The 15,397-nt window shown below is 42.7% G+C and overlaps 1 protein-coding gene across 3 annotated transcripts in view; it reads right to left on the reverse strand.

Moving 5' to 3' along the window:
- Window positions 1-878: 878 nt before the first annotated feature.
- The window catches only part of ATP11A (ATPase phospholipid transporting 11A), a 223,149-nt gene continuing 208,630 nt past the window's right edge, over window positions 879-15,397 (reverse strand). Inside the window, exons 29-30 of one of the 3 annotated variants that reach the window (XM_040425205.1) lie at window positions 4,198-4,288; window positions 2,985-3,120 (exon numbers count right to left, since the gene is read on the reverse strand). In XM_040425205.1, coding sequence (XP_040281139.1) covers window positions 4,220-4,288 — 69 coding nt within the window. In that variant the 3' untranslated portion in view covers window positions 2,985-3,120; window positions 4,198-4,219. Of the gene's footprint in view, window positions 3,121-4,180; window positions 4,289-15,397 lie in introns of all 3 variants that reach the window. The other 2 variants (XM_040425206.1, XM_040425204.1) reach the window with 2 other exon arrangements.

Genomic DNA, 15,397 nt, shown 5'->3' on the forward strand with positions numbered 1-15,397 from the left:
GCCACTGTTTGCGGAAGCAGACCCATTCACTTGAATCGGTCCACAATCTGCAAGATATGGATCTGTGCGGAGCGGAAGCCCACAGAAGCACTACAGGGTGATTCCGTGTGATTTCAGTCTGTTGTATATTTTTTTTGTGGTGCAGATTGCATCTTGTGGATCGCAGACCGAATGGGTCTGCAAACGGCGGCCACACAGCTGGTACCCGTGAATTGCGGACCGCTATTTGCAGTCCGCAGCACAGAGCGCACGTGTTTATGTGCATGAGCCCATAGGATCATTTAAAATCCCAGAGGTCGAAGCTCCACCAATCATAAAGTGGTCGTAAATCCTAGCAATACACCATCTCTTACTGAGATGGGAAAAAGCCTTAAAAGAGAATCTATCACCAGGATCTTGGACTATTATTTGCGGTACCACCCCCCCGTCAGCACTGAAATACACAGTCTAGACTACTGTGATGGAGAGAACACAGCAGTCCCAACAATGTATGTCAGCGCAGCTCTGAGCACTGCTAGTGGGGGAACAGGGGAGGTTTGGTGCAGTAGATAGTAGTCCAAGATTGTGGTAACAGGCTCCCTTTAAGAGCTGCAGAGACAAAATAATTCACATTTCCAGAACTTAAAAAGAATAAACCTCAATTTATTTTTCCATGTCAGCAAACATATCAAAATCTGACTATTATAGTGGTTACTTCTATACAGTGCCATTCTATTTTACAATATGATGATTAGCCACACATTTAGTTACCTTTACCTAAGAGAAAGACAGCACTAGGAGGGTCGGACTGGCCACCATTTTGGTCCAGGAGAAAAAACCCATTTGGAGCTGCCTTTGCAGATCATTACTTGCCAGTAGGGTCTATTTTTTTTTATTTAAAATCTATTAGACTTTATTGATGATATTGGAGTTGGACCCCAAGAATAGTTCCATACTTAGTATGACTGGAAAAAACACAAGTCTATCAAGTTCAACCAAGGGATGGGTGGGGAGTGAGAACCAGACTTCTACACATCTACATAAGCATTAAAGGGGTTGTGTAGCCAGTACATATTGATGACATCCTCAGGATAGGTCATCAATATCTGATCAGTGGGGGTCCAACTCCCGGCAGCCCTTCCAATCAGCTGTTTGAAGAGGAAGCGGCGTCCGTATGAGTGCTACACAGCTCTGGGTTCTGCAATACTACTCGTATTACTGTACATAATGGTCCAAAATTGGGTTGACAGATTCCCTTTAACAGTTCAGTAATGTTGTTTTTTATAACATGCTGCTTTCAGGTTAACTTCCTAAATTATAGGACAACCCCCTTTAAAGGGAATGTGTCACCATTTTTTTCTGCCAGTTAAAACCAGATATTAACACATATCCATTTTTCTAATCTGGTTTTATTTTCTGATTGCAGTTTTTTTTATCTTATCTCCTGAACATGATTATGGGGGCAGCCATTTGCCTTGAATGTTCATAACAGCATTTATAGAGCTTTTAATGAACTGCTTTACAGCAGCCACATGGGCCATAGACACAATGGTGATGAGACCTATGGGAGAGTTTTCTAGGCGTGCTCTATGACCTGTGCAAAGGTTAAACCAAACATGATTTAAACAATAGGTTATTTTCTGATGACACATTCCCTTTAAGAGAGGAAACAACATGCATGCAGCTTATTACATATGTAGTACTTTGACCCGAGAACAGCTCTTGGGGTAACAGGTCAGATGCCGACATAAATCACATCTATGCATTACCCATTTATAGGCACATACCATATTGCTACACGTGGTTTAAGTACAGAACATCACATTCTCACTTCAAGAAACTGTACAGTCACAGAGAACATTTTATTTTATTATTCCTTAATTTTGCAGATATTGGATCCTCTCTACAAATTTGGTCTTGGATGCTCGTAACATAGAAGCATAGCTGAGGTTATCACAACATATGACAGCTTTATTACACATAGTATTATGATGTAGAGGGGGGGGGGGGGGGGAAGGCCCAACGCAATAAACTACAGATGTATCAGACTGTCAAAGATTGTCATCTAATTCTGGAAGCAGTATTGTAATCAGCTTACAACTTTAGCCCTGCTGCATTTATAAATATAATCCAAACAATTACAGTAATTCAGTGAAGACATTTTTACATGTGTAAAATGGATTTTGAACAATGTCCTTTTTTTCCTTTTTAAACATTTATTGTATTTTATAGAGCTTCATGAGAGGTCTTTTTCAGCAATGTAACAGCACATCTGAATATGCACAGCTTGCAAGAAACAGTGGATGTCGATGGACAGACGACACATCTAAGAGGTCCTAGGGAAAGCTACCGGGAGAACACAGGTATTACATGAACATATTTGGCAACTTACAATGAAATGAGCCCTAGACAGAGTTTCTTGAAAAGAAATGAGCACAAGAGAAACACCAGCTTGTTCTTTTGGTACCAGCAGAGGAGAGAAAGAGAGAGGAGGATCTTCAGTTAGATGACATATTGTGCTCCATCAAATATCAACTTGTTGACTACAACATGTAGTAGAAATCATCCACACAAACGATTCAGTAGTATAAAACAAAAAAAGCGGACATGACTAATAAACCACAGATATCTCCGGACAGGGAACAGGGAAATGTACAGTGCTATCAGTCACACAGTACCAGACTGTGAAAATTGTTCTTTGCTGCAGTGTTTTAAAAAAGATAACCACCAGGCCCACAGGCCAAGAAAGGAGCAATCACTCTTATGGTCAGACAGCAAGTTGGTGTCCAAGAGGCTACAATTTTACTAGACAATCATTTTGCTGCATCTCCCAAATTATAAAATAAAAATAAAGAGTTTGTAAAGGCTTGCAGTGGTGATGTGTCACACGGATGTTTCTAAGCCTGACCTGCTGAGGTATGAGCCCGTGCTGGAGCTATAGCGGGTATTGGAATAGCCAAAGAGGGATGGGAGTTTGAAAAAATCATTGCTTTGCCAGTGAGTGAGCATCACTTTTTTAGAATAATAATTTGACCTGCTGGCCGCATCACTGTTCAACTCGTTGCTTTGGTAGTTTGGGCTCGGCATGGAGGCTAGAGGTGTGAACTCAGAAACGTGGTCCTGAGACAGGCTGGAAGCATTCTGTTGAGATATAGAACAATGGTAAGATGCAGTAAACACTCAGCAGAGTACACAAAGGACGAAACAAACATTACAGCAAGGGCGGGATTTTACAAAGGCAACAGATTTTTTAGCCTGGGACCCCCACCTATCAAACACAACCACATTTCTTTTTTTAACCGCTTTTACTGTGCAGTACAGGAAAACAATTGATTCCCATTGCTTTTTTAAGCACCGAGGATACTGCAGCTCATTAAAACTTGAACATATAATGATTGTTAACCTATGACTTTCCAATTAATTTGATTAGTGTATGAATACCTAATGGGTGCACTGGACGTACATGTCGGAAGGAACATAGTTATTAAAAAGGATTTTCCAGGGAGACAATTTTGTTTAAAAATTATTGGCCCAACAATAACAGAGGATTACTCACCTCCATCAATTTCCTGCCACTGCTGTTCCGATGCTGCTCTGGTCCACGTTGCTCTCTACTTCCTCTTCATGATCAACACACCAGAAATGCCAGGAAAGGCCTACCCATCCAATCACTGATTGAGGTGGTTCACCTCTAAGGTCAATGATTGGCTGAGTGGGCCTTACTTGCCATTTCTGGTGTATCGAGCTACTACAGGAAGTAAAGGGCAGCGAGGAATGGAGTAGCCTTGGAATGGGGATTGATGGAGGTGAGTAATCCTTTTATTTTTCACATTGACAGGCATGTTATTATTTTTTTTTATTGTTTCTCTGAAAACCTCCTTTCAAAAGGTTAACAAAGCATTCAAATACCCAGGTCATTCATAACAAAGTAACATTAAACACCGAAATAGTAACAATGATAGGAACAATGGAGTTGCCCAAAGGAGCCAGTTGATGTTTTTACCCCGCTTTTTTGTAATTTCCAAACATGGAAATGCTGATGGCAAAGTAACAGTTTTATTGTAACCCTTAACAGTGGGAAGCAATTTTGCTTGTGAAATAGAGGAAAATGATTGAACACAGATGTCACTCACAGCAAAATGTTTGGAGTCCAGAGTTTTATCACAACAGAAAGAAAATACAAAAAGCACTATGGTCACACCTCTGTATTATGGTTACCTATTCAGAGTATTTGAGGAACTTATCTGTCAACAGAACTGGAATCTTCAAGAAGTCTCCTTTCAATGTCCAAATTATGTTTCAATATTTTCTGTAAGGATGAGGAAAAACACTAAGATCTGAACATGCATGAGTGTACGAAGTGTATTTGTATGGTTCAAATGCCTGTATGTACAATGCCTTTGGAAAGTCTTCAGAGTCTTTAATTTTTTTCTATGTTGCGGCCTTGTGGTAAATTTTTTAAAAAAAATTTAGTTTTCCCCATCATTCTGCACTCAACATCCCATAATAGGAAAGTCAAAATTGAATGGTTGAAATCTTTGCTAATTTATTGAAAAGGAAAAACTCAAATATTGTATTATATTCAGACCCTTTACTCAGTACTTAATTGAAGCACCTTTGACAGTGATTACACCTCCAGTCTTTTTGAGTATGATGCCACAAGGTTTGCAGGCCTGGATTTGGGGATTTTCTGGATGGGGACTGACATTTCAGGTTTATCCAGAGTTGTTCAACTGGGTTCAAGTCAAGGCTCAGGTTGGGCCACTCAAGGACATTCACAGAGTTGTCCATAAAATACTCCTGTGTTTATCTGGCTGTAAGATTAGGGTAATTGTCGTGTTGGAAGGTGAACCTTCGGCCCAGTCTGAGGTCCAGAGCACTCTGGATCAGGTTTTCATTAAGAATATCTATGTAATTTCCTCCATTCAGCTTTCCCTCAACCCTGATCAGTCTCCCTGTCCCAGCCACTGAACCACCCCCCCCCCCCCCCCACAGAATGATGCTGCCATCACCGTTCTTCACTGTAGGGATGGTACTGGGAAGGTGATGAGCAGTGCCTGGTTTCCTCCAGACATAATGCTTAAAATTGAGGCCAAAAAGTTAAATATTGGTTTTATCAAACCAGAAAATCTTGTTTCTCCAGAGTATCATTTAGGTGCCTTTTTCAAACTCCAGGCGGGCAGAGGCTTCTTTCTGGGCACTCTGCCATAAAGCCCAAGCTGGTGGAGTGCTTTAGTGATGCTTGACCTTCTGGAATTTTCCCCTACCATCACATATAATTTTAAAGCTCAGTCAGAGTGACCATTGGGCTCTAGGGTCACCTTTCTAACCAAGGCCCTTCCTCCCTGGTGGGGTGGCCAGCTCTATGATGAGTCCTGGTTGTTCCAAACATCTTCCATTTAAGAATTATGGAGGCTACTGTGCGCTTGGGAAATTTCAGTGCAGAAGAATCTTCTGTACCTTTCTCTAGATCTGTGCCACCACACAGTCCTGTCTTTGAGCTCTACATGCAGTTCTTTCCTCCTCATGGCTTGATTTTTGCTTTGAAATGCATTGTTAGCTGTGATACCTTATATAGACAGGTGTGTGTAATAATGTCCAATTAACTGAATTTACCACAGGTGGAACCAATCAAGGTGGAGAAACATCTGAAAGATAATCAAATGAAATGGGAGGCCCCCAGAGCAAAATTTTAAATGTCATAGCAGAGGGTCTGAATGTCCATGCAAAATTTTTGCTTTTCCTTTTTAATGAATTTGCAAAAAATCTAAAATTGTGACTTCACTTTGGGGCATTGAGTGCAGATTGATGGAAAACTTGATTGAGGGAAAATTTGATTTTTAATTTTATTTTAGCACAAGGTTGCAACATAACAAAATGTGAAAAAGTGAAAGGGTCTGAAGACTTTCTAATTGCATTGTAATTGCACTAAACCAAATGCCACCTAACATACCATTTGCATGGCTAGTCTCCTGAACTATACTTCACAGTCTTTTAATCACACTAATCTGGCATGTATAAAAAATAGACCCATGTCAGATTAGCAGGATTTTACAGGACTAGGGAGAACACTTGAGTTACGTGGTTACGTGATGGATGGTCCATGGCTACACTGGTGGAAAGGGCTCACCTTTGTTCTTCATAGCTTAGATGTTGAACATCCTTTGCCGAGATAATCCATCCCACCTCACAGGTGTGGCATATCAAGGTGCTGATTAGACAGCATAAATATTGCACAGGTGTGCCTTAGACTTCCCACAATAAAAGGACACTCTGAAATGTGTACAGTTTTGCCTTACTGTGGGGATGGGGGGTGTATCTGGTATTGTCACCGCCAGCTCTCTGAGAAGGTCTGGCAGACGTTCTTCTGTACCTCTTGCATGATATTCTTTGTTTTGGTTTCACTTTGTCATCTCTTTTCCTTCTCCCAGCTGTCACCTATTCACACTAATTGCCTCCCTTTATATTCCCTCCCATACTGCCTCACTTTGCGGTTTATACTACTTCCTGGATTGAAGTGATCACTGCTGGAGACTTCTGTTACTGCTTGTTCAAATAAGTCCTTTCTTGTATTGTGTTTCTTTGCTGGCTTGATTCTAGGTGACCCTGACTCCCTCCATATTAAGTGCAGGGAGCCGGAGGTCGTGTCCCCTCACTATTATAGGGTTTTCAGGTGTCACACAGTCTAGGTACGAGGGCATGCAATCGTCTACCTCTGAGACATTTTGTACAGTTGCAAGAAAAAGTATGTGAACCCTTTGGAGTGATATGGATTTCTGCACAAATTGGTCATAAAATGTGATCTGATCTTCATCTAAGTCACAACAATAGACAATCACAGTCTGCTTAAACTAATAACACACAAAGAATTAAATGTTACCATGTTTTTATTGAACACACCATGTAAACATTCACAGTGCAGGTGGAAAAAGTATGTGAACCCCTAGACTAATGACATCTCCAAGAGCTAATTGGAGTGAGGTGTCAGCCAACTGGAGTCCAATCAATGAGATGAGATTGGAGGTGTTGGTTACAGCTGCCCTGCCCTATAAAAAACACACACAAGTTCTGGGTTTGCTTTTCACAAGAAGCATTGCCTGATGTGAATGATGCCTCGCACAAAAGAGCTCTCAGAAGACCTACGATTAAGAATTGTTGACTTGCATAAAGCTGGAAAGGGTTATAAAAGTATCTCCAAAAGCCTTGCTGTTCATCAGTCCACGGTAAGACAAATTGTCTATAGATGGAAAAAATTCAGCACTGCTGCTACTCTCCCTAGGAGTGGCCGTCCTGTAAAGATGACTGCAAGAGCACAGCGCAGACTGCTCAATGAGGTGAAGAAGAATCATAGAGTGTCAGCTAAAGACTTACAAAAGTCTCTGGCATATGCTAACATCCCTGTTAGCGAATCTACGATACGTAAAACACTAAACAAGAATGGATTTCATGGGAGGATACCACAGAGGAAGCCACTGCTGTCCCAAAAAAAAATTGCTGCACGTTTACAGTTTGCACAAGAGCACCTGGATGTTCCACAGCAGTACTGGCAAAATATTCTGTGGATAGATGAAACCAAAGTTGAGTTGTTTGGAAGAAACACACAACACTATGTGTGGAGAAAAAGAGGCACAGCACAACAACATCAAAACCTCATCCAAACTGTGAAGTATGGTGGTGGGGGCATCATGGTTTGGGGCTGCTTTTCTGCGTCAGGGCCTGGACGGATTGCTATCATCGAAGGAAAAATGAATTCTCAAGACGTTTTGCAGGAGAACTTAAGGCCACCTGTCCACCAGCTGAAGCTCAACAGAAGATGGGTGTTGCAACAGGACAACGATCCAAAGCATAGAAGTAAATCAACAACAGAATGGCTTAAACAGAAGAAAATACGCCTTCTGGAGTGGCCCAGTCAGAGTCCTGACCTCAACCCGATTGAGATGCTGTGGCATGACCTCAAGAAAGCGATTCACACCAGACATCCCAAGAATATTGCTGAACTGAAACAGTTCTGTAAAGAGGAATGGTCAAGGATTACTCCTGACCGTTGAGCACGTCTGATCTGCAACTACAGGAAACGTTTGGTTGAAGTTATTGCTGCCAAAGGAGGTTCAACCAGTTAATAAATCCAAGGGTTCACATACTTTTTCCACCTGCACTGTGAATGTTTACATGGTGTGTTCAATAAAAACATGGTAACATTTAATTCTTTGTGTGTTATTAGTTTAAGCAGACTGTGATTGTCTATTGTTGTGACTTAGATGAAGATCAGATCACATTTTATGACCAATTTGTGCAGAAATCCATATCATTCCAAAGGGTTCACACACTTTTTTTTGCAACTGTATGTTCTTAGCAGTCAGGGTGAGCTCTTAGGGTTTTACAGGGGTCACCTTTATGCTCCTTAGTTTGGGATCAAGCCAGTCGGATGTTTATCCATAACTTCCAGCTATCTGCTATATCATCCGTGACAGGTATCAGTCAGTATCTGGTGAGGCCACCATTTGCCTCACGCAGTGCAACACATCTCCGTCGCATAGAGTTGATCAGGTTGTTGATTGTTGCCTGTGGAATGTTGGTCCACTCCTCTTCAATAGCTGTGCGAAGTTGCAAAATATTGGCAGGAACTAGAACATGCTGTCGTATACGCCGATCCAGAGCATCCCAAACATGCTCAATGGGTGACATGTCAGGTGAGTATGCTGGCCATGCAAGAACTGGGATGTTTTCAGCTTCCAGGAATTGTGTACAGATCCTTGCAATATGGGACCGTGCATTATCATGCTGCAACATGAGGTGATGGTCGTGGATGAATGGCACAACAATGGGCCTCAGGATCTCGTCACGGTATCTCTGTGTATTCAAAATGGCATCAATAAAATTCACCTGTGTTTGTTGTTCATAACATACGCCTGCTCATACCATAACCCAACCGCCACCATGGGCCACTTGATCCACAACGTTAACGTCAGCAAACCGCTCACCCACACTACGCCACACACGCTGTCTGCCATCTGCCCTGAACAGTGAAAACCGGGACTCATCCGTGAACAGAACGCCTCTCCAACATGCCAGACGCCATCAAATGTAAGCATTTGCCCACTCAAGTCGGTTACGACGACGAACTGCAGTCAGGTCCAGACCCCGATGAGGACGATGAACATGCAGATGAGCTTCCCTGAGACGGTTTAGGACAGTTTGTGCAGAAATGTTTTGGTTATGCAAACCGATTGTTGCTGCAGCCGTCCGGGTGGCTGGTCTCAGATGATCATGGAGGTGGAGGTCCTGGGCTGGTGTGGTTACATGTGGTCTGAGGTTGTAAGGCCGCTTGGATGTACTGCCAAGTTCTCTGAAACGCCTTTGGAGACAGCTTATGGTAGAGAAATGAACATTCATTGCACGGGAAACAGCTCTGGTAGACATTCCTGCAGTCAGCACGCTAATTGCACGCTCCCACAAACGTTGCAACATCTGTTGCATTGTGCTGTGTGATCAAACTGCACATTTCAGAGTGTCCTTTTATTGTGGGCAGTCTAAGGCACACCTGTGCAATATTCATGCTGTCATTATTTAGAAATGGTCAGAAAGACCAAAAAAGCCTCATAATTACATGTGCTATTTACTACATACTATATCGTTACTTTTATTGTTGCTTTTGTACTTAAACATCTACAGACTAAATAAAAGTATTTAATAATATCAGCTGTGTTACTTGTCCTCATGTATTTGTAACACTGTTAGCCTCACAGTGTAGTGTATACACCGAAGGAATATAGTGGGCTGTGTCAGTTCACTGCTACAAGCTCATTCCTACTTACGGTAATTCCTACGCTATACCTACAACCTCTTTAGTAATATATCTCTGGTAGCCAGTGCATCTAAAAAGCCTTCAAACACTGCCCCTGACATGTTTCGCCAACTAACCTGGTGTCTTCAGGGGATTCGGGCCCGAATTGGAACCGAACCTGAGTTCGGTAAAAGGTTTTTTACAGTAGAAATACATTTTTGAAGTTATTACCTCAAGTCTCGCGAGACTTCGCGAAGTAATAACTTTGGGTCATTGGAGCCAATACATTCTAATATCGTACAGAGCGCTCGCTCCGTACAGTATTCTAACAAAGCTTTATGCAAACTGACTTCGGATGTTTCATCCGAAGTCGATTCGCCCATCCCTACTGATGACATATAGTACATGTGCTTTCCAGTTTTTTACATTTTCTAATACATTTGTGTGTTTCTTTTTATCGATCATCATAATTTTTTAGACTGTATACTGTATACACAGATATAGCAGACCTTAATTTCCCAATGAACCTTTCAATTGTACCATGTTGTAATCTAAGATTATTCAACAGGTTTACCTGCTGGCAAAGCAAAGACGATACATTTAGGTGCCAGAGGAGGCTGTCTTATGAAAACCAGAGATAAATTATGTGGGTGCCGAAAGCAAAGTGCAAGAAATGAAAACCTCAACTCTGCTGTATTGAAATATTCAGCTCTGATTCATAAGTGTACATTAAACTGACCACTGCTTTTTTTAAATGCCAAATATGTTGCAGTTTCCTTTTTATTTATTTGCTTGTTCACAACATATTTTAATGCATGGTAAATGTACAGTTTGATGTTAAATGTGAAAACTAAAATTCCTATAGATAAATGTATTTATTTTAATTTGTTCTATACTCAGTATTATATCTCTTTATTATACACTAGTCAAGGTTTTTCATGAATACTACCCCCTGCTGATCAAACTTAGGAATTACATCCACACCTGAATTTTTGGAAAGTCTGCACATATCCATGTTCAGGAGAATCAAGTAGTAAAGTGTAACTCTGTGGTGTTAATAGTGTTGAGTGCTGTTTGTGGCTCCTGTGGTCCCTTCTGTAATTGTATATAAAAATGTAAATTGGTGTCACTGACATGTGCTATGAAAAACTGGAATGTAAGCTACCAATTCTGGTGCCAGCTTAATATCGGTGAGCTACATGAAGTTAGTTGATTTTTTTTAAGCAAGCGTTTAGAGCGGTGTCACAACATGATTCACTTACAATTATTTATTTTTTTGCAAGATAGGAGCAAAGATTTAAATAATAGAAGCAGGCACAAAAAAAAGTGATCTCAAAGGCATATAAATCCTCCAAAGATTTTGCTGTTGTTTTCAGGCAAGCCTGCTACAGTACTCCCACTGGCAATGATCACAATGTGATGTATCATACTGGCAGGTAGCCATTAAATAATAACTGACACACCCAACTGGAGGAAAATCAACATGTAGTACAAATAATGACAAACTTAGCTCTTTTCTAAGTCCTAATTCACAGGTCAGTGATTTCCATCAGTGACTATGAGCCAAAACCAGGAGTGGAGGCTACACGGAGATAAAGTATAATGGAAAGATCTGCACCTGTTCTGTGTTCAGACCCACAGCTGGTTTTGGCTAACAATCACTGATGGAAATGACTGACTGTATGAGTAAGGACTCATGCACAAGGCCAAAACATGGATACCAAACACGTCCGTCCTGCACTCTATAGAACTGTCCTATCCTTGTCCATCAAATGGACAGGCATAGAACATGTTACATTTTTTTGGGGGGCCGTGGAATGGACATACGAATGTGGACAGCACACCAATGGACATACGGATGTGGACATACAAATGTGGACAGCACATGGAATGGACATACGGATGTGGACAGCACACTGAACTAAATGGGTCCACATCCAACCCGCAAAAATGCGGATTGGCTGCAGACCAAATATATGTTAGCCCTTAGGAATAACAGTTAGTGTACGTATTCTCCAAATGACTTCCACTACTTTGAGCTCAATGTGTGTATTATCAACCTCAGGTAACCAAACACAATAGATATGTAGCTCATGGATGTCCTATTACTATCAACCTGACTCCATCATGCACTTTTTAGTCTGCTGAAGGAGTTATTTCATTAGTAAAAAAGGGAGTTGTCTTTCAGATACCTGTGGAACTCTGTTTCTCTGGAAGGGGGGGGGGGGGGGGGTGTCAGCAGGTAAAACTGATGTTAATGAAGTATTACAGCAAATATGTTTATTTTCTGTCTTGTCTTTAGAAAAGGCACATGATGTAAACTGCCCTGAAGGTAATCTTCTTACCAGTGTCTGTATTTGTGAGTTATCCACTTTGTTCTGGTCCTCAGCTGTCATGTACAACTGACACAATGAGGGACATTTCCTAAAAACGATTACGCCACTAATATGGCATTAAAAAGTTGCAAATTATATACGCTATAATTGTGCAATAATTAGCGAATTTTCATTTGTCTCACTATTTAAAAGTGAGTGGGGCTTTGCAGGAGGGGCGTGGCCTCCCATAGCCCGCTGGATTTATTATTATCATTTATGCTAGCAATTGATGTAATAGATAGTTCATAGCTGGTGTAGATTTGAAAGTCTGGTGCACAGACTGCCTAGAAATTTGCCAAATTTATTAAGGGGCTTGTAACCCTTAATAAACTTGGCGCATTCTGAGCCAACAGATGTCATATGAAGACTGGTGTTTGTTATCTCTCCCACAGTATCTTATGTGTGGACAGAAAGTTAGTTTCTCTATATATTCCTATGCGCGTCAGTCACATAAGACGCTGTGTTATTTAGAAAGTCAGAGTGCGGGTCACATGACAGCTCAGGATCAGAAGGGAGGTTATAACTTACAAATACAGTCACTGGTAAGAAAACTACCTTCACTACAATGTACGTACCTTTCTAAAGGTCAGAAAATAAAAAAAGCTTCTGCAGATTTAGGCCTCATGCACACGACCGTTTTTTTTTTTAAGGTCCGCATAAACGGGGTCCATAGGTCCGTGATCCGTGACCGTTTTTTCGTCCGTGGGTCTTCTTTGATTTTTGGAGGATCCACGGACATGAAAAAAAAGTCGTTTTGGTGTCCGCCTGGCCGTGCGGAGCCAAACGGATCCGTCCTGACTTACAATGCAAGTCAATGTGGACGGATCCGTTTGACGTTGACACAATATGGTGCAATTGCAACCGGATCCGTCCCCCATTGACTTTCAATGTAAAGTCAGGAGTTAATATACCATAGGATCAGCGTTTCCTCCAATCCGATGGTATATTTTAACTTGAAGCGTCCCCATCACCATGGAAACGCCTCTATGTTAGAATATACCATCAGATTTGAGTTAGATCGTGAAACTCATATCCGACAGTATATTCTAACACAGAGGCGTTCCCATAGTGATGGGGACACTTCAAGTTAGAATATCCTACGAACTGTGTACATGACTGCCCCCTGCTGCCTGGCAGCACCTGATCTCTTACAGGGGGCTGTGATCCGCACAATTAACCCCTCAGGTGCTGCACCTGAGGGGTTAATTGTGCGTATCATAGCCCCCTGTAAGAGATCAGGTGCTGCCAGGCAGGAGGGGGCAGACCCCCCTCCCTCCCCTGTATTACATTCATTGGTGGCCAGTGCGGCCTCCCCTCTCCCCCCCCCTAATTAAAATCACATTCCCCCATCATTGGTGGCCAGTGCGGCCTCCCCTCTCCCCCCCTAATTAAAATCACGTTCCCCCATCATTGGTGGCCAGTGCGGCCTCACATCCCCCCCCTAGTTAAAATCACGTTCCGAATCCCCTATCATTGGTGGACAGTGCGGCCCCCCCCCCCCCCCCCAGTTAAAATGACATTCCGAATCCCCCATCATTGGTGGCCAGTGCGGCCTCACATCTCCCCCCCCTAGTTAAAATCAAGTTCCGAATCCCCCATCATTGGTGGCCAGTGCGTCCTCACATCTCCTCCCCCCCCCTAGTTAAAATCACGTTCCCCCATCATTGGTGGCAGTGGAGAGTTCCGCTCGGTAACCATGGCATCCAGGACGCTACTGCAGTCCTGGTTGCCATGGTTACTTAGCAATTTTTAGAAGCATTATACTTACCTGCGATGTCTGTGACCGGCCGGGCGCTCCTCCTACTGGTAAGTGACAGGTCTGTGCTATAGGCAATGCGCCGCACAGACCTTTCACTTACCAGTAGGAGGAGCGCCCGGCCGGTCACAGACATCGCAGCTCGCAGGTAAGTATAATGCTTCTAAAAATTGCTAAGTAACCATGGCAACCAGGACTGCAGTAGCGTCCTGGTTGCCATGGTTACCGATCGGAGCCCCAGCGATTAAACTGGGACTCCGATCGGAACTCTCCACTGCCACCAATGAAACGTGATTTTAACTGGGGGGGGGAGAGGTGAGGCCGCACTGGCCACCAATGATGGGGGATTCGGAATGTGATTTTAACAGGGGGGGGGGGAAGATGTGAGGCCGCACTGGCCACCAATGATGGGGGATTCGGAACATGATTTAAACAAGGTGGGGGGGGGGAGAGGGGAGGCCGCACTGTCCACCAATGAATATAATATTGGGGAGGGAGGGGGTCTGCCCCGTCCTGCCTGGCAACACCTGATCTCTTACAGGGGGCTATGATACGCACAATTAACCCTTTAGGTGCGGCACCTGAGGGGTTAATTGTGCGGATCACAGCCCCCTGTAAAAGATTGGGTGCTGCTAGGCAGCAGGGGGCAGTCATGTACACAGTTCTCAGTATATTCTAACTAGAAGCGTCCCCATCACTATGGGAACGCCTCTGTGTTAGAATATACTGTCGGATATGAGTTTTCTGCGATCCGTCTGTGTGAAAGTTGCCAACGGCCACGGATCACGAACGCGGATGCCAATCTTGTGTGCAACCGTGTTTTTTCACGGACCCATTGACTTGAATGGGTCCGTGAACCGTTGTCCGTCAAAAAAATAGGACAGGTCATATTTTTTTGATGGACACGAAACACGGATTGCGGCCGCGGATGAACAACGGTGCATTTTCCGATTTCTCAACTGACCCATTGAAAGTCAATGGGTCTGCAGAAAATCACGGAAAACGGAACAACGGCCACGGATGCACACAACGGTCGTGTGCATGAGGGCTTATGGTGTGAAATCCACAAGAAAAATCTGCCCAGTGTGAACATACCGGTAACCTAAACATAAAAAGATTATGGTAGGCATAAAATAACTATTGGCTGAACAATCCCACACTGCCATTATGAATGCAGCATAATATAAAATTGTAGATCAGGATTTGATGTGTGCAAAACAATAGTATCTATAACGCCGGCCACACAAATGGGATAGCTGCAGGCCCAACAACTCCCTGTTTTATTAACAAAGATGGCTGGGAAAGTTTGTTCTTGATTACTGACCCATGTAAAGGTGCCACTGATCACCTGATGCTCAAGCAAACAATGATTCTCTATGGGCACGTAAATGCAGCCCTCACCTTCTCTTATAAGCATGTTTGGTTCATTCCCAGAAACCGCCTGGCCATTCGGCCAGTGTAAAAGGATTTAAGAAATCTAATATTACAATTTTCCCTGTGTAT

Source organism: Bufo bufo, chromosome 3, assembly GCF_905171765.1.
Source record: "Bufo bufo chromosome 3, aBufBuf1.1, whole genome shotgun sequence".
Lineage (NCBI taxonomy): Eukaryota > Metazoa > Chordata > Amphibia > Anura > Bufonidae > Bufo > Bufo bufo.